The sequence below is a fragment of the Numida meleagris genome, chromosome 4, assembly GCF_002078875.1.
Source record: "Numida meleagris isolate 19003 breed g44 Domestic line chromosome 4, NumMel1.0, whole genome shotgun sequence".
NCBI lineage: Eukaryota > Metazoa > Chordata > Aves > Galliformes > Numididae > Numida > Numida meleagris.
Genome location: NC_034412.1, coordinates 20978900 through 21000722, shown reverse-complemented (window position 1 = coordinate 21000722; position 21823 = coordinate 20978900). Strand labels below are relative to the sequence as shown.

At 58.9% G+C, this 21823-nt stretch overlaps 1 protein-coding gene and 1 long non-coding RNA gene across 7 annotated transcripts; one reads left to right on the top strand and one right to left on the bottom strand.

Annotated features, from left to right (window-relative positions):
* Window positions 151–20146, top strand: DGKG (diacylglycerol kinase gamma). Of its 6 annotated transcripts, none has more exons than XM_021396022.1 (27): window positions 152–333; window positions 3736–3986; window positions 6439–6515; window positions 7259–7415; window positions 7532–7594; window positions 7896–8135; window positions 8325–8393; window positions 8551–8721; window positions 9227–9276; window positions 9356–9430; window positions 9507–9626; window positions 10164–10281; window positions 10373–10461; window positions 10557–10673; window positions 10748–10846; window positions 10958–11071; window positions 11145–11218; window positions 11341–11415; window positions 11513–11598; window positions 11737–11826; window positions 12018–12178; window positions 12813–12877; window positions 13113–13203; window positions 15990–16191; window positions 17273–17393; window positions 17478–17538; window positions 17659–20146. In XM_021396022.1, the coding sequence occupies exons 2-27, from the start codon at window positions 3920–3922 to the stop codon at window positions 17755–17757; spliced, it is 2751 nt and encodes a 916-aa protein (XP_021251697.1). In that variant the 5' UTR covers window positions 152–333; window positions 3736–3919; the 3' UTR covers window positions 17758–20146. The 6 variants fall into 6 exon arrangements, with proteins under 6 accessions (XP_021251695.1, XP_021251697.1, XP_021251696.1 ...); XM_021396021.1 differs by having other exon boundaries at window positions 8322–8393; XM_021396020.1 differs by having other exon boundaries at window positions 151–333; window positions 7896–8393.
* On the bottom strand, window positions 19346–21798 carry LOC110398408. The gene is made up of 2 exons (XR_002438367.1): window positions 21615–21798; window positions 19346–19472 (listed from the first exon to the last, which is right to left on the bottom strand). It is a non-coding gene; the product is annotated as an uncharacterized LOC110398408 (long non-coding RNA).

Genomic DNA, 21823 nt, shown 5'->3' with positions numbered 1-21823 from the left:
CTCCGTAGGAAGCAGCACCCCGGAGCTGCGGGGCGCCGGGCACCGCGCTCACTCGGCCCGCGGCTCCGCGCCCTCCCGCTGCCGGCGGCGGGGGCGGCTCGGCGGGGCGCGGCCCGGTGCCCGGGGCGGGGGCGAGGCGTGGGGGGGCTCCTCCCGGTACCCGCCTCCCGCCGGTGCCGGCCCCGCGCCCGCGGCCAGGCTCCACCTTCCGAAGGGGCCGTGGAGCTGTCAGGCGGCAGCGCCGGGTCCGCGCTCGGGAGCTTCGGAGCTCCCTCCTCCTCCGCCGCCGGTCCCGCGGATGGTCCCGAGCGCCCGCCGCCGTCTCGCCTGCCCGTAAGGGACCCGAGGGGAGCGGGCTGGGTAGGGGGGGGTGGGAGCCGCTCGGCCGAAAAGGCGGCTTTCGGTAGGGATGGAGAGCGAGCGTGGGAAAAGCGCGAGCCTTCGAGAGCGGCCGGCACCAACTTTGCGGCGCTGCCCCCGGCCCCGCAGTGGGGCTCCGGCTGTGCGCGGGGGGGCTCCGAGCAGCCCGTGTCCCCCCGGCCGGCCCCGACCCCGTCCCGGGGCTCCGGGTTGGGTTTGGAGAGCTTCGGGAACGCGGGGCGGGTGGGGAGGAGCCGCGCTGCTCGGGGCATCGCTGGCGACGGAAACCGCGGGCGTCGCGGCTGAGGCTACACCCCGGGGAAAAGGCGTACGAGGTGGTGGCGGGGACGGGGCAGCGGCTCGTTTTCCCCTGGGGCTGGGAACATGGCTGCCAGCGAGCCCTGAGCGCAGCTCGCTAATGCCCGCGGAGGCTGCGTGCCGCGCTGCCCTCACTGCTGTCTGAACGTTCGTCGGGTCTCAGCACGGCACCAACCTGCGCACCCCGGTGCTGGGAAAGCCGCGCTGCCGCTCCCGAGCAGCCCTTCCGATGGGCGAAGGTGGTGCTGAGCCCAGGAGGAGGCTGCCTGGAACTTGTTCTTCGGGTTGTTTGCGGGGATGGAAGGGGAGAAGGGCAACTTCAAAGCTGCGGGGAAGCAGCGCTGTCCCACGCGAGGTGCAGCCAACCCTGGGGACTCGCTGCTGCAGGGTTCCTGGGCCGTCCCGCTCTTGTGGCTTCGTGCATATGGGGTGCCGCTGCCTCGGGCCAGGGCTCTTCCACCAGACGGGCACTGCGGCGGTGTCTGAGCGGAGATCCAGGCTGCTCTGAGAGAATATTCGGGTGAAAAAGTGTCGGCAATAAGAGAGTGACGGCAGGTGTCTGCCCCTCTGAACGCAGCACTCAGCGAGGGCGAAGCATCTTTTGGTGAAGTGCTGCTCACTTTCTTTGCCCATGGGTGTGAGGGGCTTCGGGTTGGTGCACCTACTGCTGGGACCCTAATGGAGCTCTGCAGAAAGTGCTTTAGGGATGACTCTGTCAGGGTTTATTTGCTGCAGTGAGACAGGAGGGATTTCCACCCCACTTGATGCCAGAGGGGCCTGTCCGCAGCGCACCGCAGGAGCAGGCAGACCCTTAGGGAAGGTGGGGGCACTCCGACTGTGGGTCCTGCTCCAGGGCCGGCGGGATGCGGCCTCCACCACCTGTTGGACCCCACGGGGCACCCAGAGGGCAGGCAAGGTGCTGGGACCGCTGGAAAACCCTCTCCTCATTCTTTGTACCGCTGGGAGGAGAGCTATTTTTAGGAAGAGGCAAGTTTGATTTAATATCACATAATTTGCCACTGACAATTCAGAGGCTGTCCAAATGAGCAGCAGCTGGATTCCCGAGGAGGCTTTTTCCTTCCCTCCCTGCGACCCGGGGCTGACATGCCAGAAGTGGCATTTGTTGTTCCACACAGTGCTGAGGGAAAGCCCCTGGGAGTGGCCCCATTCGCTCTGCTTTGCTTTTCTTGCACCAGCGCCTCGTAACCTTCTCTGTAAAGAAGCGATGGGTATTGGTGCCGCTGCCCATCACCAGAGCACGGGGCATGTGTTATCTGAGGGCTGCAGCCCCGGCTTCGTGCGCTGTGGGACCTTCATAGGCAAGGAAGGGAAAGCACTCAGGCTGAAGCTGGAAACGCAGTGTTCTTGTAGCAAAGCTGCAGAGCTCCAGGAGTGGGAGCAGCACTGGCCCAGAGACTCGGGGCCACATCCTGCCCCGCTGTCCCCGACTATGGGGACAGATAGAGGGAGCTGGGAACTGCAGCCAGCCCCCCTGCGCCTTTCCTTCTGCAAGCTGAACTAGCTCCACGCTCCTAGCCTCTCCCTGTATAAATTTAAGACAAAAAACAGTTTCTGGTCCAACTAAGCAGCTCGTTTGCCTGGAAACAGAAAGCCAGAAACCCGTGGGGGGTTTCTGACGGACTGGATTCTCAGCCTCTGGAGTACCTGGAGACAAGCACTGCATCCTGCAGGAGTTTGGACACAGTGTTCCCACTTGCGCCTCCACTGCACCACCCCCAGCGCTCTGAAAATTCATACTACGGGGTTTGCTTGGGATGTATGTATCTATGCAGAGGAGATGGGAGCATCCCTTCCCTCTGCTTCTGTCTTGGACCCTTCTTGTTGTGGAAGGAGATGGCCCTCTTCTCTCCCTCAATGGTTGGTGCGTCGTTTGTATCACCCGAGCACCCGGAGCACCATCTGAGCGTCCCATCCCAAAGCACCAAGTGCTTTGCTCGCACCATTCAAGCATCCCAAAGCTCCAGTGTCTTGATGCCTCCCCTGTTCATTGACACAAAGGGATGCCAATATGCATGCATAAAGGGCGTTTGGCCCTGAATGGCTATCGCTTTGGCAGCGATCATTCCCTGTCTTCCACGGGTTCAGCGCCAGGGGTTTGCCCCGAGCCGCGGCTTCCAGCTGCCAGGGCTGGGCACACCCCGCTCGCTCAGCTCTGTGTCTCTCCAGGTGTGCAGGTTATGCTCACTCCGGTGCTGGAATGCACCCCGCCGGCCCCAGCTCTGCGTTATCCGGTTGCTCTCTGCCTGGCAGCCAGCACCAAGCCGGGAGCCAGCCCTAAAATCGAGATCTAATTGCTCCCGTCTGCTCCTTGAAGAACAAGCGTCTCAAGGGCCGGCTGCGTGTCCTCGGGAAGCTGACATTTCCCCTGGACCTCAGCCACCGATTTGGTTAAGTGAAGAAGCTAATAAATTTTGAAGCCTGCAAATTGATCGGCTGGAGACTGCCACTTTGCTTGAAGCCCTTTGACATTTCCTCTGGGGCACAGCCCTCCCCAGCACTTTTCTTCTTGCAGGTTCCCTCTCGCCTGGTTTAGAATGTAGATTTTCATTAGAAAATATTATCAGCTGTGGGAGCCAGTGAAAGGTCAGGGCTGGCTCCGTAGATGGAGCTGCAATCTGTGAGTTTCCATTCGTTCACATCCTCTGCCCTGCAGGCATCGTGAACTGCGTCTTCTGTAATTAATAGCCTTATTCCTTCTGCCTGTATCGTGTCGAATTCCCTTGCAAAATGCTGATGGGGAAGCTCCGGCTAGGAGCAGTGGGATGTGTTTCACTCAGGTTGCCCCAGGAATTCCCCCATTTGCAGAAGCAGGACGAGCCCCAGGTGACGAGCCCTCAGGTGAGCAGCAGCTCAGGGAGCCCCTTGGATCCCAAAGGGTCGGGGAACCCCATGGGTCCCAGCAGAACCACTCCAGAGGCGTCCTCACCTCCCATTTCCAAGCTCAGGAGCCCCAGTGACCTCAGCCATGGCCATTTGTCCATTTGGGAAGGAGCCTTGGTGCCGCTGACGCTGTCCTCTCTTTCTTCCCCAATGCAGGGAGGAGGGTGCTGGCCAGGTGCTCTGGCCGTGGCTGCCCTGAAGCTCCCAGCCTCACTGCCGGCACGATGCTGCCCATGGGACCAGAGCCCCCATGCCCCTTGCGGTGCCGACGTGACCCAGTGCGGCGATGAGCCCGGGCAGCTCCTAGTGTGGCAGCTGGTGGCCCTGCAGCAGCCCCAAGATGAGCGACGGGGGCTGGATCACGCTCAGCCCCGCCGAGTTCGCCCAGCTCCAGCAGTACACCGACTGTGAGTAGTGCTCCTTTCATGGTCCGGCTCCCAGCACCCAGCTCTCCTCCATCCTGCCCCTTTGCAGCTTCATGGCTATGGGGACTGTCTCATGACAGCTCCCTGCCTGTATTTTAAGCATGGAGGATTTGTCCTTTGAGATTTGGGTCTGTTTGGATGGGGATGGGGATGGGGATGGGGAGGCTCGGCAGGGTGCGTCACCTGCAGGGATGCCCAGCCTGCAGCTCCCAGCCACCGCAACGGAGAAAACACCAGATGCTTCCACTGATGCTACTGAAAAACGAGAGCAGAGCTGTTGTGCTCCCCCGGAGTCCATCACCTCCCTACAGTGAGGCTGAGACCCCAGGAACCAGTGCTGTGTCACTCTGAGCACTGCAGCCCCGTCCCCAGAAAGCCCCTGCGCCGGGGGGCAGTGCCACAGACGTGAACGCAGCTCTGTCCGTCCGCAGGCTCCCACATTTGTCAGCAAAGCGAAATGCCAGCGGGGAAAGCGGGCGGGCTTTTCCCAAACACACAGAGCTGCGCTACAGCTCAGCTCTGGCTGCCAACCCTCTGCGATGATTTTGCTTTTGCAGAGAAAGAATTTTGCTTTTGCAGAGATGGAATTTTGCTTTTGCAGAGGCAGAATCACGAACCTCGGATAACTTTTATAGAATCATAGAATCACAGACTGGTTTGGGCTGGAATCCCATCCAGTCCCAACCCCTGCTGTGGGCTGGCTGCCCCACACCAGCTCAAGCTGCCCAGGGCCCCATCCAGCCTGGCCTTGAGCATCTCCAGGGATGGGGCACCCACATTTCTCTGGGCAGCCATGCCCAGGCCTCACCGCCCTCTGAATACAGAATTTCTTCCTAATTCCTCATCTAAACAAATTTTAGTTTAAAGCCATTACCCCTTCTCCTGTCACTGCACTCCTCAATAGGGTCCCTCTCCAGCTTTTCTTCTGTAGCCCCCATTAGGCACTGGAAGGCTGCAGTGAGGTCTCCCCGTCCCATGTCCAGGCTGAACACCCCCAGCCCTCAGCCTGGCTCCATAGCAGAGGAGCTCCCACCCTCTGAGGATCCTCATGGCCTTCTCTGGACCAACTCCAACTGGTCCATATCCTTGTGCTGGAGGCCCCAGAGCTGAATGCAGCATTGCAGGTTGGGGCTCAGAGAGTGGAGAAGAGGGGCACAATCTCCTCTCTGACCTGCTGGCCATGCTGCTTTTGATGCAGGCCTGAATACGGTTGGCTTTCTGAGCTGCAAACACACACCGCTGGTTCATATTCAGTTTTTCCCTGCAGCTCTGCTCTCCACTCTCTCATCGCCCAGCCAACATTTGTGCTTGGGATTGCCACGACCAGGTGCAGGACCTTGCACTTGCTTTATGAGGTTCTCAGGGCCTACCTCTGGAGCCTGCCCGGGTCCCTCTTTACGGCAGCCCTTCCTGCAGTGCTGAACACAGCTCCCCAGGGAGGGCTCCCTGGAAGGGGTGTGCATGGTGCTGCAGGTGGGACAGGCTGCGCGCAGGGGTGCAGCGTGGCACCTTGTCCTTCCTTTCCAGAGAACGGGCTCTGCGTTATTTAATCACAGATGATAAAATGCCATCTGTAACGCTGAGTTTGTGCACAGCGTCTTCGTTGTGTTAATCAAAGTTTGGCAAGCGAGGCGTGCTCGGGAGGCGGGGGGCGGCTGCAGCAGGGAGCTGGGAAGGAGCTGGTGTTTTGTGCAACTGCGAATATCCTTCCCGTCTCCAGACACTGCTCTGCCATCCTCGTACGATGCACAAGGGGCTAATCACGGGAATGGAAATGTTTTGAATGACAGTGCAGCTTGCAAGCAGGCAGAAGGGATATTTCCTAGCAAAAGAAATACATCTGCCACCCGAAGGGCAGGGGTGTGATGTATGAGCCATCCTTCCCCTCCTCGAGGCAGGGGTGCGGAGTCCAAAGGCAGAGTTTCCCACAGCCTCCTTCAAAGCGCTCGGGTGCTGCCTAGGGCCAACCCAGGCATTGGCTCCAGAAGGTGTGCAGGGACGGGGTGAGAAGCCTGACATTGGACAGAAGCAGCGCTGCAAGGCTGGAGTTGTCCTACAGAAATGGAGCTGACCCCATACCCTGCACCTTATGGGGGCCAGGAGCTCCTCAGGGTCCTTCCTGTCCCCACCACCAGCTGCATTGTCCCCACACCATGTGTCCGTCCCATAACACTCATGGCCCAGAACCCAGATCTGGACCCAGCATCCCCAGTGGAAGAGCAGGAGGCAACTCCACCCTGTGTATAGAGAGGAATTAACAGTAATAAACAAGGCCGATGTGTCCAAGAGCCCCTCCCAAAAGGAGAAAAGTCCTATTTGTGCCCCTCCCAAGGGACCTGGTTGTTTGTCAGTGAGGAAGCTTGTTGCCACCTCTTGCAGTTGGCAAAGGGGGCTTGCTGGCACCCTGCTCAGTGCAGTGCTTTTGTCTCCACAGACTCCACCAAGAAGCTCAAGGATGTCTTGGAGGAGTTCCATGGGGATGGTGTCCTCTCGAGGTACAACCCTGAACAGGTACAGCCCTTTTCCCTCCAGCCTTCCCCACTGCCTGATCAGCTACACCAGCACAGTAGATGCTGCTAGGAGATGCCAGCTCCCTTGTCATCTCCTCCATCCCATCCCGTCCCGTCCCGTCCCGTCCCATCCCATCCTGTCCCATCTGATCCCATCCCTCACTGAGAGCATTTTTGTGTGCCAGGCAGGAGCAGGGAAGTGATTTACTCTCATTTACCCCTTGCACTTCCCCCAAAGCAATTTATTTTGCTGTTGCCAACCCAGGGACACAGGCAGGCCCTGTACCTTGTCACACTCACCTGGGGAAGCCTGGGGTTGTTTGTTCCAAGTGGTGCTTTTAGGGAGAGCTATTATTGTGCCAGCATGACAGAGCTTTTCAGGAGGGCCATAATCACTAGAAACAAGGTGAAACGAGAAGATCAGTGGGCTGAAAGCAGCAAGGAGAGGCAGCAGAACCACCTCGCTATTCACGCTCACTGCGGGACCCCACACAGAAGGAGATTTCCCCACGTGGGAGGCAATTGTGTTGGCATAGGGGAGTGTGGCTGGAGCTGCAATCACCCCCCTGCTCCGCTGCCCCTTGGGAGCCTTTCTCCTCTTCCAGTGTGTCCCCAGTCCCGGTACCCGCTGGCCCATTGCTGTGCGGGATGCGGTGCCGCAAGGCCAGAGGTGCAGGCATCATTGTGTGGAGCAGACCCTGCCCTGTGTGCAGCCTCAGCTCATAGCTCCCCGTGCCCCCGCAGCCCATTGACTACGAGGGCTTCCGCCTCTTCATGAAGACCTACCTGGAGGTGGAGGTGCCCGAGGAGCTCTGCCAGCACCTCTTCACGTCCTTCAAGCGGAAGAGCTGCCAGGCGGCCCCCGAGGCCCAGCACCGGAGCCCCAGCGTCTCGCAGCTCGGTGAGCCTGCTTGGCTCTGTGTGGCGTGGAGCCGGGCACTGCAGCCTGGCTCTGTCCCATCGGCTCTCCCCGCCTCGGGGAGGACAGGACTTCATGGTGCCGACCCTGCATTTCAGAGCCCAAGTCACTTGATGCCGGCATCTCCATCCAGACTGAGGTGGCCTGCGCTCCTGTCACAGGTACCATGTGGGGCCGCTGGTGGGGCCAGCACCACGCCCCCGCCGCTGGGTCTGCAGTATGCAGAGACATCTGCTGAGAGCATGTTAAACTGCAAAAGCAATAGGAAAAGCACACAGAGGACTGTGTCCTCTCCATCCAGACCCCAGCACCCATCCCTAGGGTGTGGGGGCTGAGCGTGGTGCGGGACTGACGGGCCAGGATACAGGCCTGCTGGTGGGCTAGCAAGGACGATGCGGTGGCTAGCGGCGGGTGGGGGGCTGCTGGAGGCCGGTGGGGGAGGCAGCCGTGTCTGCTTTGCAGGGATCAACGGGAAAACGCTGCTCAGCACCCTGGGACGGCACGCGGCTGAGCCCAAGGGCTGCCCCAACACGGTGGCCGAGCCGCAGCCGGCAGCGCTGAGCCCAGCCTCCATAGCCGCTGCCTCCCCCAGCTGGTCCCGGTCATCCTCCCAGAAGTCCACCACTGGCACTCCCTCTGCTCACAACTCCTCAGGGTCCTCAAAGATCTCCTCAGGGTCCCTGCTCAGCCCCCAGTCGCCAGGTGAGCTCCGCTGGGGCTGTGCAGGGGACAGGTGGCAGGGGTTCTCCGGTGCTGTCCCCGGGGCAGCAGTGGTGACCTCTCTGGCCAGGCAGCCTCCCAGTGCCTCAACACCTTTGCTTTGCAAACTGAAGCCATCGGTCCCGTCCCGCAGAGCTGCTGCCTCTCAATGTCTTAATTACCTGGCAGCAGCTCCTATGGAGAGGGGGATTAATGAAGTGCCTCCCCGCTGCCTGAGGAGCGAGCGGCCATCTGCTGCGGGTACGCCGCGTGGGCTGTCCCCTGCCCCAGGCACAGGTGGCATCACCCGGCCCTGCTCCATGTCCTGCACATCACTTGAGTCCTGCGGAGCATCCTGCAGAACCCCATGGCCCCCTCCCGATGCACAGCCCGGTGTGTATCCTCTCCTTCCCCGCAGGCTCAAGGAGTTTGGAGAAGAGACTTCCTTTCAGCCTGCGGAAAAGCCACAGCGCCCTGAAAGCTGCCCCCCAGCACCCTCCAGCCCCCCTGGCTCAGGTGGTCTACCTGAAGGACATCGTCTGCTACCTGTCCCTGCTGGAGAGAGGACGGGCAGAGGACAAGCTGGAATGTGAGTGGCACCTTGGCGCTGCGGGCTGCTGGTTACTGGGTGAACTGGGAGGACCAGGAGGGACCAAAGCTGGGCTGACTCCAAACTTACGGGGCTGCAGGAGCCCACATCCATAGCAATGCCCTGTTTCTCCATCCCTATTTCTATCCCCTTTGGGCTGTATTCCCTGGGTTAGGTGGCAGCAGCTGTTTGGGGAAGTGGGAGTGCAACCAGGCTCAAAGGATGTCCCAGATAGGACTGCTGTGAGATGCTGAGCAGGGTGCAGCCACATCCCTTCCCACCAGGAGCCCAAGGGAAGTGTGAGCACACCACTGAGCCTGCAGCAATCCCACAGGTGCATGTGCATCCTGGGATCAATATGTCTTTCTCTCTTTTGTTGGAGGTACAAGCCCTCCCCCAGCAGAAGCAGGGGAGTGCGTGGTGTGAGTGTGGAGGGGGGCAGGGAACCAGGATGACTTTTGGGAGCACCAGGTCCAACCTGCAGTGGCTTTTCTTCTCCCTTCAGTTATGTTTCGCCTGTATGACACCGATGGGAATGGCATCCTGGACAGCTCGGTAAGTCTGAGGGGAGAAACCGAGGGCGATTCAGGGTGCAGGGCATGGGCACTGACCTCGGCCACTTCCCTGTGTGCAGGAGCTGGATCGTATCATAAACCAGATGGTGCATGTGGCTGAGTACCTGGAGTGGGACTCTACTGAGCTGAAGCCTGTGAGTGCCCAGTGGGGGCTCGAGAGCCTGGGGGCTGCAAGCTGCACCCTGCTGCAACCTCCCCTCCTGCCCTCAGATTCTGAAGGCAATGATGGAGGAGATCGACTACGACCATGATGGGAACGTGACACTGGAAGAGTGGATCCGGGGCGGCATGACCACCATCCCCCTGCTGGTCCTGCTGGGGATGGAGACGGTGAGAAGGGAGAGCCAGGCACAGAGCGAGGCCACAGCAGCAGCAAGACTGCATGAGCCACGGGAGGGCAGCCTCCCCTCGGCAGCCCACGCGGGCTGTGTTTGTTCTGCAGCATCGCAGTGCGCTCCAGTGCTGTGCGTGTTCAACCCAAATGATGAGTGGGGGTGGTTTTCACCCCCCTTTATTTCCATGTCTCATTTTTTCATCCTGCCAAGCTTCACATCCCCAAGCTGCATCCAAGTCCTTATCCAAGTCCCCTACCACGTCTGATGATAGTTTGCAGGGGAAATTTGCCCCCAGTGCCCATTCTGATGTTTGCTTTCCAAGGAGGGGTGGGTGAGCAGATTGTTAGGCAGGAATTTGAAGTGGCTCCTTGAGAGTGCTCGTGCCAGGACCCAGATTCAAGAGGTGTGCTCTTCCATAAGGGGCTCTGCCTGGAGCCAGCTTTATTTGCGCTTGGTGGCAAGGATGCAGGAGGGACACTGAGGGGAAAGGCAGCAGGGAATGACCTTCTTGCTCCTCTGGGCTGCCCTGCAGAATGTGAAGGACGATGGGCAGCACGCCTGGAGGCTGAAGCACTTCAAGAAGCCTGCCTACTGCAACTTCTGCCGCACCATGCTGCTGGGTGTCCGCAAGCAGGGCCTCTGCTGCTCCTGTGAGTTATGTCCCCAGGGCACCCCAACCCTTCTGGGTGCTGCGGGGCTGTGGGGAAGCGGGTCATTCACCTCCTCCTTCCCTCCCACCAGTCTGCAAATACACCGTGCACGAGAGGTGTGTGTCCAAAGACATCGCCTCCTGCATCAGCACCTACATGAAGTCCAAGAGGAACACCAGTGTGAGTAGGAGGGACAGCCCAGCCTCCAAAGTCCTGGAGGAGAGAAGAACTGCTGCTGGGGGTCTGCAGGTGCAGCATCCCTTCTCCTCTTGCAGGTGATGCAGCACACCTGGATTGAGGGCAACTCCCCTGTCAAGTGTGACCGATGCCACAAGAGCATCAAGTGCTACCAGGGCATCACCGGTCTGCACTGCGTCTGGTGCCAAGTCACCGTGAGTGGGAATGGTCAGGGGGCCAGAGGGGGCTGGCTACCTTGGTGTCACCCCGCTGACATCCCCCCCTTCAGCTTCACAACAAATGTGCTTCCCACGTGAAGCCGGAGTGTGACGGGGGCCCTCTGCGGGACCACATCCTGCTGCCTTCCTACATCTGCCCGGTGGTTCTGGTGCGTGTTCACCCTGTTCCCCTGCTCCTCGGTCCCTGCCCTGTCCCCATGGCCTCCAGTCGCTGCCCCATCCCCTCAGCCCCCCCCCCCCGCCCTCGCTGTGTCCCGCAGGAGCGGCAATCCCACTGCCGCAGGTCTGACAGCGAGTCCCCGGCAAGCACCAGCCCCGAGGATGGGCAGAACTTCAAGTTCAACTCCACCACAGTGGATGGGCAAGGGCTGCAGGTAGGATCACCCCCAGGCTGCGGCCAGCCCTGCTGGGCCGGGTGTTTCAGCCTTCACCCTTTCTGCCTTCCAGATCAGCCCCCGGCCTGGGACACATCCCCTGCTGGTGTTCGTGAACCCCAAGAGTGGAGGGAGGCAAGGGGAGCGGTAGGTGTGCCCTGCCTGGTGACAGCATCCCTCCGTGGCCCCACCGCCACCAGCTCATTGGGATGCCACACAAGCTCACAGGATTCCCTGTGGCATCTCTCAGTCCTTTTCTTTTTCCTTAGGGTCCTCCGAAAATTTCACTACCTGCTCAACCCACGGCAAGTGTACAACCTGGATCGTGGTGGGCCCGCTCCCGGGTACGGAGGTGCTGCGGCCACTCGCCAGCCCCCACAACCCACCACAGTGCCCCTCCATCTCCTATGTAAACCGTTTTCCTCTCCATGCCCTGTCCAGGCTGAGCTTTTTCCGGGACACTCCAGATTTCCGTGTCCTGGCCTGCGGAGGGGATGGCACCGTCGGCTGGATCCTGGACTGCATAGGTGAGCAGGCCCTGTAGCCCCTGGGTACCAGAGAACCACTGGGCAGAGGAAGGACATAAAGAGGAGCATGAAGCAAGCCTGACCAGGGCACAATCCATCCATCACAGCCCCAAACCCCGCTTTCCCCTTGTGTTGCAGACAAGGCAAACTTGCTGAAGCACCCGCCAGTGGCTGTCCTGCCTCTGGGAACGGGCAATGACTTGGCCCGGTGCCTGCGCTGGGGAGGAGGTGAGGTTGGGCGAGCATCGCCCCACTGGGATGCAGCCCATGGGGACCACACGTGTCTGTGGGGAGCTGTCCTGGGGCTGGGGGGCTTGTAGATGGGGCAAGGGCAAGTGATGTGCCGCACGAGCAGCCCCCAACCGCACCCAGTCCCACTGGCATGGATGCGCTCCCCTTCATCCTCCTCCAATGTGCAGGCTACGAGGGCGGCAGCCTGATGAAGGTGCTGAAGGACATCGAGCACAGCACGGAGGTGATGCTGGACCGCTGGCAGATAGACGTGATTCCCAGTGACAAGGAGGCCAATGGGGACCCTGTCCCATACAGCATCATCAACAACTACTTCTCCATTGGGGTGGTGAGTAGTGGGGCCCCTCGGCACCAGGGAACGGAGAGGGACGTGGTGGCCAAGCTGAGCAAGGAGCAGCAGAGCCCATCAGAGCATCCCTGCTGCCCCAAACCTGGCCAGATCAGTGCCTCTGGGAAATAAATGTTCTTCAGCTGCCAGGAAGTCAGGGAGTGATGCAGCTGGGGATGGCTCCCATGCTTTCTGAACCTGTCTCCTCTCCTCCTAGACTCATTTTAGCCCTCTCTGGGGGGTGGCCAGGACATTCCTCAGAGACAATAAAAGCCTTTCTCAGAATTCAGTGAAACTCTCCATTTGAGCCTGGGTCCCCCACCCAGCAACTCTCCCTCCCTGTTCTTCCTTGCTCGTGTTCCCAACCTCCCTCTTGGCATTGTCTTTCTGTTTTTATTGTTTGAAATAGCAGCGCTTGGATGCAAAAATATCCGCAAAATGTCTCTCTTCCAAGCTGAGGGTGTTGCAATAGCCAAAGGAGCTCTGACAGGGTTCAGGGAGGTTTGGTGTCCCAGGGATGGGTCAAGATCTTATGGAAGCCATGTGGGAGCCCCATGCTATAGGGCCAGCAGTGAGGGCAAAGGGCTCACGGGGAGGGGGTTCTGTTTCCCAGCTGCACCACCTCTCCTTGCAGGATGCCTCCATTGCCCACCGCTTCCACGTCATGCGAGAAAAGCACCCTGAGAAATTCAACAGCAGGTAAGGCTGTCAGGAGCCACTGTCCCCATGCCCTGCATGCTTATCCCTGCTGCTGGCTCTGCACATCCTGCTCCTCGCTGGGTACTCCTGGTGCACTGGGGCCAGCATCCATCCCTTGGCATGCCTCCACTGGAGGAGGCTGGGGAGCCTCGTGTCCCCAAAGGGAAACTTGTGAGGTGGGCCAGAGGAATTGCTGCTCACGCATGGAATGCTAACACCACTCCTTGTGCACCAGGATGAAGAACAAGCTGTGGTACTTCGAGTTTGGCACGTCGGAAACCTTTGCAGCCACCTGTAAGAAGCTCCACGACTACATCGAGGTGGAGGTGGGTTTCCAAGAAGTGAAGGCAGGGATTTGGGGAAGGCTTTATCAGGGTTTCTCAGTCATAGAATCATAGAATCAAGGTTGTAAAATTCCCCTAAGATCCCCAGGTCCAATCGCAACCCACCTCACCATGCCACTGACCAGATCCCTCAGTGCCACATCTCCATGGCTCTGGAACACATCCAGGGATGGTGACTGCCCCATCTCCCTGGGCAGCCTTTGCCAGTGCCTCACTGGTCCTTCTGAGAAGAAATTTGTCCTAACACCCAACCAGTCAGTGCCTTTGGATACAGCTGTGATGCCCTAGGGCAGCAGGGAGGGGGGGATGTTGCTGGGTGCCTCTCTGGGGGACAGGTGTCTTAGGGGTTTGTGCAGCGCCGACACCTCTGCATCCCACAGAGTTGGGATGATCACAATATTTGATTATTGATAAATAATCAAATCTGATTCTTTCATAATCAGTTATTTGCTAACTCAATAACTAATTACTGATGAATAACCAATGAGCAGGAGCAGGAGCTCACGGCTCCCCAGCCGAAGCATCCCACAGCCCTCCCTGTGGCCGGCCCACTCTGCCGGCATGCTGAGGGATGCGTGCCCACATCAGCGCGGTGGGGAGACTGTGGGGGGGCTGGGCACACTGGGGCAGTGCTCAGTGAGGGCTGCGTGCCGGCTCTCCAAGCCCAGTGCACATCTCCAGCGTGGGGCTCGCCGCGTGGCTGGCCAGCTGCAGGCAGAAGAATAGCCCTGTATTTTTTCCCCTTCCAGCTGTATTTGAGAGTGTGCCTGGAATATTCTCTCTGTAAACTCTGTGTCTGCTCGCAGCCGTCTTTGGATTACATGGAAACAGCCTTTAATTAGAGCAGGGAGGAGGGACCGCTGCGTGCCAGCGGTTGCTAAGAGCTCTGTCATTTTGCAGTTTGCATTGGTGGGGTTTGTGCCGTGCTTTTCTGCAAACTTCCGGCTCGCCTTATCTCGGGATAAATGCCCCTTTTAGAACTTCTTCTGGATGGCTACAGAAAGAAAAACCCACGTTGCTGGCGTGCATCTGGCCACACAGCCCCCACGCTGGGGCACTGTGCTGGGGCAAAGGGGTTTCGGAGCCTGTTTCTGTGGGGGGGCTTTCTGCCCGCCCTAAAGCTCAGCCCCTCGCGCCAGCAGGAAGGCGTTAAGGCAACGGCATTTTAAGCTGAAAGTAGCAGCCCTCCGGCTGCGAGGCAACTGTCATCCTTGCAGAGAAATGGCAGTTTTGTTTTGGAAATTGGCACTCGTTCCAGTGCAGCTCCTGGAAATGAATTTGCTTTTCCCCCAGCTGCAAATTTCTCCTTCCAGCGCCTCTGCCAGCACGCCGCCAGCTGCCCCCGCTCAAAGAGCCCTTTGTGGCAGGCTGGCACGCGGCGCGGGGCCGCGGGGTGAGGGGCAAGGAGCTGCTCCTGCTCCGGGGGTCCTGCAGCACGCAGTGATGCCCAGGTCCCATCCCATCCCATTGAGGGTGATGCTTGGCACGTTGGCCGCAGCATGGCCTGGAGCCATGGGCGTCTTGCTGCGCACCCACTGCTCACAGCGGTAGGGTCTGTGCTGCTCCCACAAATCATTGTATTATTGAAATGCACCGAGAAATAAGGGATGGAAACCCAGCCTCGGCAAGGCAGCTCTTTGCCTGTGGACCAGGAGCTTCCTGCCTTCTGCCAAAACATCTCTGAGCAGGGAGAGGGGGCAGAGCTCTGAGCCTACAGAGATGCCCACTTTTTCCCATACCCCGTCCCAAGGAGTGCATTAAAAATAAGCTCAAGCCCTCCACTCCAGCTCCAGCAAAGCAACTGGAGTGCAGGCAGCAGCAGGGTTCTATCGGCCAACTCGCATTTCCTGCTGGCAAAGCAGCACGGGGCAGAAATTCCTTTGCATCCCCAAAATGCAAGAAAAAAAATGCAGTGGTGTTTGCTGAAGTGAAAGCTGGCAGGTAGGGAACAGATGCCTGGGAAGAAATACAGATGCTCAAAGGGAAAGATGCTCTAGAGAAAATGGAGTTGAAAGTGAGAGACGGATGCTGCCCACAGCAATCCTGACTTCAGAGGGATCCATACAGAGGAGCCCTTGTTTCTTCAAACCCAAGGCTCAGTCTTTTCTGGTGGAACTGTGTGGCAGCACCCACAGATGAGGTCAGTGCCATGTTCTGGGTGCTCTGGAAGTGAGAGCTGAGGTTAAGGGACGCAATTCCATTTCTGTGTCTCGCAGTCCTGCAGGACAGCCACCAACAGCAGCGGTTTGGCCTTCCACGGAATTTCCAAATCCGTCAGTCCTGCTGTGTGCTGATGAATCCAGAACACCCATCCCAGGCACTGCCCTGTTGCCCTCTCCCCCAAAACTGCCATTTTTTTCCCTATTGCCTTTAAGGCACTGGCACAGCTGCCCAGGGAGGTGGGGCAGTCACTGTCCCTGGAGGTGTTCCAGAGCCGTGGAGATGTGGCACTGAGGGACATGGTCAGTGGGCACGGTGGGGTGGGCTGGGGTTGGACCTGGGGATCTTGGGGATCTTTTCCAACCGTAGTGATTCTGTGATCCTGTGATTCTATATCTCCCTCCAAGAGTCATTCCTGGTTTCCAGCAAGCACTTTAAGACAAACCCTTTCGCATCAGCCTTTGCGTAGCCAAACTGCATTCGCTGAGGTCATCTTGAGCAAGGGGATGGGGAAGGCTGGCGCTGCAGGAGCCTGTGGGCTGCATGGCACAAAGGGGTCCTGCTGGGGCAAGTCACCGTGTCCCAGTATGTGTCCGTGTACTCGGCAGTGCGATGGGACCCTGCTGGACCTGAGCAACGCCTCCTTGGAGGGCATCGCTGTCCTCAACATCCCCAGCATGTATGGCGGCTCCAACCTCTGGGGCGAGACCAAGAAGCAGCGTGGCTACAACCGCCTGAGCAAGAAAGCACCGGAGAAGCCGCACACAGCGGTGGTGACCGATGCCAAGGAGCTCAAGTTCTGTGCACAAGGTGAGCAGTGGGGCGGACGGTGCATGGGAGGAGCTGGCAGCAGAGCCGCAGCACTGGCACCAGAGGCTTTTTTAAGCTTCCCCTTCTGCAGTGCCGTCTGCATGGCAGCCTTTTTGCGGGAATGTGCAAGCCTCAGGCAGCTGAGGAAAAAAACCCAGCATCTCTCCCCCAGTGCGCTGTGCTCCTGGCACCTCTGCCCAGCACTGTCCCCATGAGTGCTCCTAGTACCTGACTGATCCCTGCCAGCACTGGAAGAGGCAGAGGCAGAGGTGAGGGATTGTGCAGGCAGCCCGGCTTGCCGTGGGGAAAGCAGGCTGTAGGAGTTACTCAGCAGGGAGAAATCGACTGGGAAGCAACACGCTGCTCCTGGCAGCTGCTGAGATGTGCCAAGTGCCCACTTTTTCCAGAGTCCATGGTGGGAAGCTGCTCCCAGTGAGGCTGTTGTTTCCCCTGGTGCACACACCAAGGGCTGGAGGGGGATCGGTGCTGTTTGGCAGCATGGGGATTTTTGCTCTTGAAGTTTTGTGGGAGCAGCCCCACCGAGTTGGTTGGGATGCTTCAGGATGGCAGAAGGCACAGAGTCCCTGGACTGCCTGCATCACCACTGTGGCTCCTCCACCTCGTTCCCCTGCCTGCCTGTCCCAAAGAGAGGACCTTGAACCCATTGGGCTGGGGCGGATCATGCAAGGGGGGCTGATTTTCACGTATGAGAGCACTCAGGCTGCGCATGAATGAAACCCAGACAGGTTCAGGCTGGAGAGTTCAAGCTCGACTGATTTCCTGGAGCGAAGGCATCCTGCCAAAAGTGGGGACAAAGCGGGAGCTTTGCGCTGCAGGAGCTGGCCGCGGTGTTTTGCTGCTGTAGGCAGACGGCTGGCCATGCCCTCCTGTGGCCGGCTCCGCTCAGCTCCAGGGGGGTTTTGACACCCGGCTCCATATTAAGTCATTTTGAAAAAAGGAGCACACAGGGGCTGGTGAAGTCCCAGGGTCCCCCACTCCATCAGCAAAAGGGGGTGCGCAGGTAAACCCTGAGACATGGGGACATGGGACCTTGGCACTGACTCAGCTCCATTTCTCGCAGACCTCAGTGACCACCTGCTGGAGGTGGTGGGGCTGGAGGGCGCAATGGAGATGGGACAGATCTACACGGGGCTGAAGAGCGCTGGGAAGAGGCTGGCCCAGTGTTCAGCCGTCACTATCAGGTATCTGGGCCCATCCCCACACAGGGAATGTCCCGACGGGCAGCAAAAGTGGGCGGCTGCATGATCCCCTATTCCCTCTTGCAGGACCTCCAAGCTGCTGCCTATGCAGGTGGATGGGGAGCCCTGGATGCAGCCATCCTGCACTGTGAGTTCCTTGGGGGTCAGGGATGGAGCGAGAGTCACCGAGGTGGGGGTGCTCGGTGCCTGGCCAAAGCATGACTCACGGCTGAGAGCCGCTTGCTGAGCTGCATTTGTTTATTTTTAGGTCAAAATTACACATAAAAGCCAAGTGCCAATGCTGCTGGGCCCTCCCCAGAAGAGCAGCTTCTTTTTCCTGAAGAGGAGAAACCGAACTCGAGATTAAGCTGGGTGCAAAGAGCCGCAGCCCAGAGGCAGCCAGACATCCTGGGCGACCCACAGGCTGCAAACCTTCATCTCTGCGCATCCTGACCCCTCTCCTGCTTCAGAAACACTGTGCTGGAAAGTCGGTGCGGGCTGTATGGAGCGGGTCCTGCTGCAGGGTGTCCCACTGGCCCTGTGTCGAGGTGGGGAAGGATTCCAGCCCAGCCAGCCCAGTGGGATGCTCCATCTTGGGAACATTTGGGATCTCCTCCCCAGCCACCACAAGCATTTTCTCCAGCTGGGATCGGAGCAATGGGCAAAGGCAGCTTGGCGTGCAGGCGTGCTAGAACTGTTTTTTTTTCCCTTTATTTAAAGAACTACCCCCTTCCTGCCAGCAGAGCTGCAAACGAACATGTTCCTGAGAAAAAGCCAAGCTTCACTTATTTATTTTTAATTTTCCTGAAGGACGCTTGGTGTTTTGCTGCACTGGCTTTCTTGTCCACCAGACCTACGCATCTGAGAAGTTATTTATTTCCTTAGCCTCGAGGACTCGGCAGCCCGACCCTCGCTTCCCTTGCTGCTCTCCAAGCAGGTTCCCATGTCTTCAGCTGGCTCTCCTGGTCCGCTTCAGAGCAGATGCCGACACAGTGCTTGCTATTGGCCCCGAAGCACGATGCCACGGGGCGTGGAGCAGGCTGTGTGGGGACACAGCCCACCTGGGACATGGGGCTGGGCTCAGGGCAGGCAGGGAACAGCCAGAGGGGATTCCAGGGGTGAGCTGCCAGCCCAGCTCTGTTTGGACCTCCCATCTGGATTTGTACTTATGTATTTATTGAACAAACTTCAAGGGGTCACTTCCCTCATAATGAGACCAGGTTGGACATAAATGCCACCCCCATTGTGGCTGGCCATCCTTGTGGCAGTGCGCCTGGTGTGGGCTGCAGCCCCAGGCAACTCTGTCCTCGCAGCCGCTGGGAGAGTGACGCGGCATTTCCCATCACCTAAAAGCTCCTCTGGCTTGGAAGCATCATGTTTTCATACATCCCAGTGAGGACTCACTCTGCTTCGGATGCTGTTAGGTTGCTACAGGGAGCATGTGAGCAGCCAGCCCTTGGATTTGTTGCAGCCAGGTCTCTTCCTGACCCATCCCAAAGTCAAGGATACAGCCCAGCTCCTCCCCCAGTATGCCACAGTATCAGAAAACAGAGAAGTTCATGACAGATGCCCCGAGCTGAATGTGTCCCCTGGCTCTGAGTAGCTGGGAGCTGCCAGCAGCGAGCCCCAGGAAGGTTTCCTGATTTCTTCTGCAGCCACTCACTGTCCCCCACCCCCCTCATGGCCCTGCACAGGGGACCACAGCTCCAAAATCAGCCTCCTCCCCCTGCAGCAGTCCCCTCTGGATGCTTTGTGCTGTCGAGAGCCGTTTGGTGGCATCCCCCCAAGTGCAGAGCTGCTGCCATCGTTAGGTTTCAGAGTTAACAGCGTGCTGAAAAGTGTTTGTCATCCCCCCAGGCACAGACACTGCAGGCAGCGCCGTTCAAGTGCAGCGACCTGCGCGCTCCCTGCGGTGCATAAATCCGCCCTCCTCTGCTCCTCGCCTGGGGCAGCCATTAATGAGTAGCCAGGTGAAAGCTTACGGGATGGGTGCCAAAATAAACCCTGAAGTTCTCCTGAAACAGCAGCCTCCATTTCTCCAGTCCCCTCCCTGATGTTATCTGCAGACCTCAACAGTGGCACCTGGTGAAGATTAAAACAAAACAAAACAACCTCAAAGCCTGCACTGCTCTGCTTGGGGCGCAGGGTGGCAAGACACGAGGGCAGGGACATTCATAGAGGCAGGTTTGGCTTCCTTTCCCTCCCCACGTGGTCTCAACCTGTTGTTTTGTGGCTGTGGCCACGGTCAGAAGGTGTCTATGCAAGCAGCAGCGTTTTTCTCCTCAGACTGATCCTTGCACCCGGTCACAGTTTGGTGGGCCCGTGCTCTGGGCAAAGATCAGTGCCAGGGCCATTCCGCTTGGCTTTAGCAATGGTGATGGCAGAGCAGGGGCACACAGGCAGTGCCTGCTGCCTCCTCCGTGGGATGCTGCGTGGATCATGCCAAAGGCATCACTCAATAGGACCTGCAGCTGGCGGTCACCTTAGTCCTAGGCTCCACCCTGAGGGGCTCACAGGGATCATGACACCCATCTGGGTCAGCCAGTGCCTCCCACACCAGCCCCCATTTGTACCCCCCAAGGCTGCAGGATGGAGCCCCCAACTTCCCCAGAGTGGGCTCTGTTCCCGTCCTCCCGCCGTGTCCGTAGCCGTGGTTGCCTGCATGGAAATAGCGTGGTGTCCGTAGCGTAGCGTGTGTTGCCGTGTACACCAGGCCTGCTGTGGGCTTGCATCAAATAAAGGTGGCGATGAAGCACTCTGCTGGTTCTGAGCATGGGGGTCCCCATTTCCCAGCCATTCTGGGGGCCCATTGGGATGTGCCCCACCGTGAGCACACAGGTGATGGCTTTTTCAGCTGCAAGATGGAGCCAAGTTCAGTGGGAGGCGAAACAGGCTAAATTAGGAACCTGTGATTTGTTGTTTGGTTGGTTGGTTTTTTTTCCCCCCCAAGTAGGCTCTAAATTCAGCAGGTGCCGGCCGCCATCCCCCTCCCAACACTGTATGTCCATGGCCTCTGGCTCATCCCAGCGTACCATAAGGACACTCCGTGGCAGCCGGCCTGTGGCCTGCCTGGGGTCTGGCCAATTGCCCCCAGAGGCAAAGGCAATGCACGGAAAGCCCCTACACTGCTCCCCTTCATCTGCAGCAGCCCTCAGGTCTGACTGCTGCCAACACCCCACAGCCCCCCATCCACCTGTCCAACCGTGTGTCATCTGCTAATTTTACTAGTGGTGATGTAATCCTCCTCACCCATGTGCAAAGGGAAACACAAGAGTGCCAGCTCCTGCAGAGCCCCCCGGGAGCGTCCCCAATAGCAAGGACACTGTGCCCACCCCACGTGTCCCAGGAGCTTGTGAATGAGGCGTGGTGGCAGCTGCCCTGCTGCGCACCATGGGAGCCAAACTGCCTGCAGAGACCAGCACCAGCCCTGGGGATGCTGACGGCCCTGCAGCACTCTGCAGGCTCACCAGTACACCTCCTGAAAAATTAGCAGCACATCTCTGTAAGGCCACCTGCAAGCCTAAAGCCTCAGGGCTACAAATCTCCAGGCACCCACTCCAGGCCCCAAGCTGTGCAGAACAGTACTTGCTGCGCGCTCTCTTTTAACCTCCATCAGGGATTTCCCGCTCCCTGCAGAAATGTGGGGTTTGGGAATCTTGAACCGTGGTAACAGAGTGCCATCCTCACTGCTTGCCTTTATAAACAGGGAAACTGAGGCATGCATCAGGGCCATGCCAGGTGCTGGGAAGTTCATGGCCCCGTGGCTATGTCCTGAGCTAACTCCCGGTCCTCTGAGCCATCTGCAATTCTATATGCGCCATGCCTGAGAGCTGCAGGTCCTGCTGGGGGGCCCTGAAGGTCTGTCCAGGGGTATGATTCCAGCCCACCTGCAGCCTCCTCCTCCTCCCTGTGCTCCTATTCCATCCCCTCATGCTCCCACTCTGCCTTCCAGCCTCAGACATCACCATCCTCATACAACCACCTGGGAGACCCACAGCAATCCCTTCCCACCACCCAAAATCCTATGCAGGTGGGAATCTCTTCCCACAACCTCCTCCAAATGGCTCTTTGAGGGCTCTGAGGTGCCCGCAGGGGTCAGACAGCACAGCGGCCGCTTGAGCTGGCTTAACCCAGGGTCCCGAAGGGGAGAGCACCTGAAGAAAGTCCCCACCAACACCACCCATACACTCTGCAGCTGCATGAAGACCGAAGGCCCCCCCTCACCCGACAGCCTGGGTCTGCAGCGTGCGCTTAGGGACTCTGTACGCTCCGCATGCTGCCTCTGGACTGACCCAGGGCCCCCATATCCGCCCTTGAGCCTCCTACCCAGCCCCCTCTCCTGGGAGGGCCGCGGCCCCTTTAAATCCTGCGCTGCCCCCGCCCCACCCGCCAGCCTCTTCCCCTTCTATTTTTTTATGAATGAAAAACGCTCT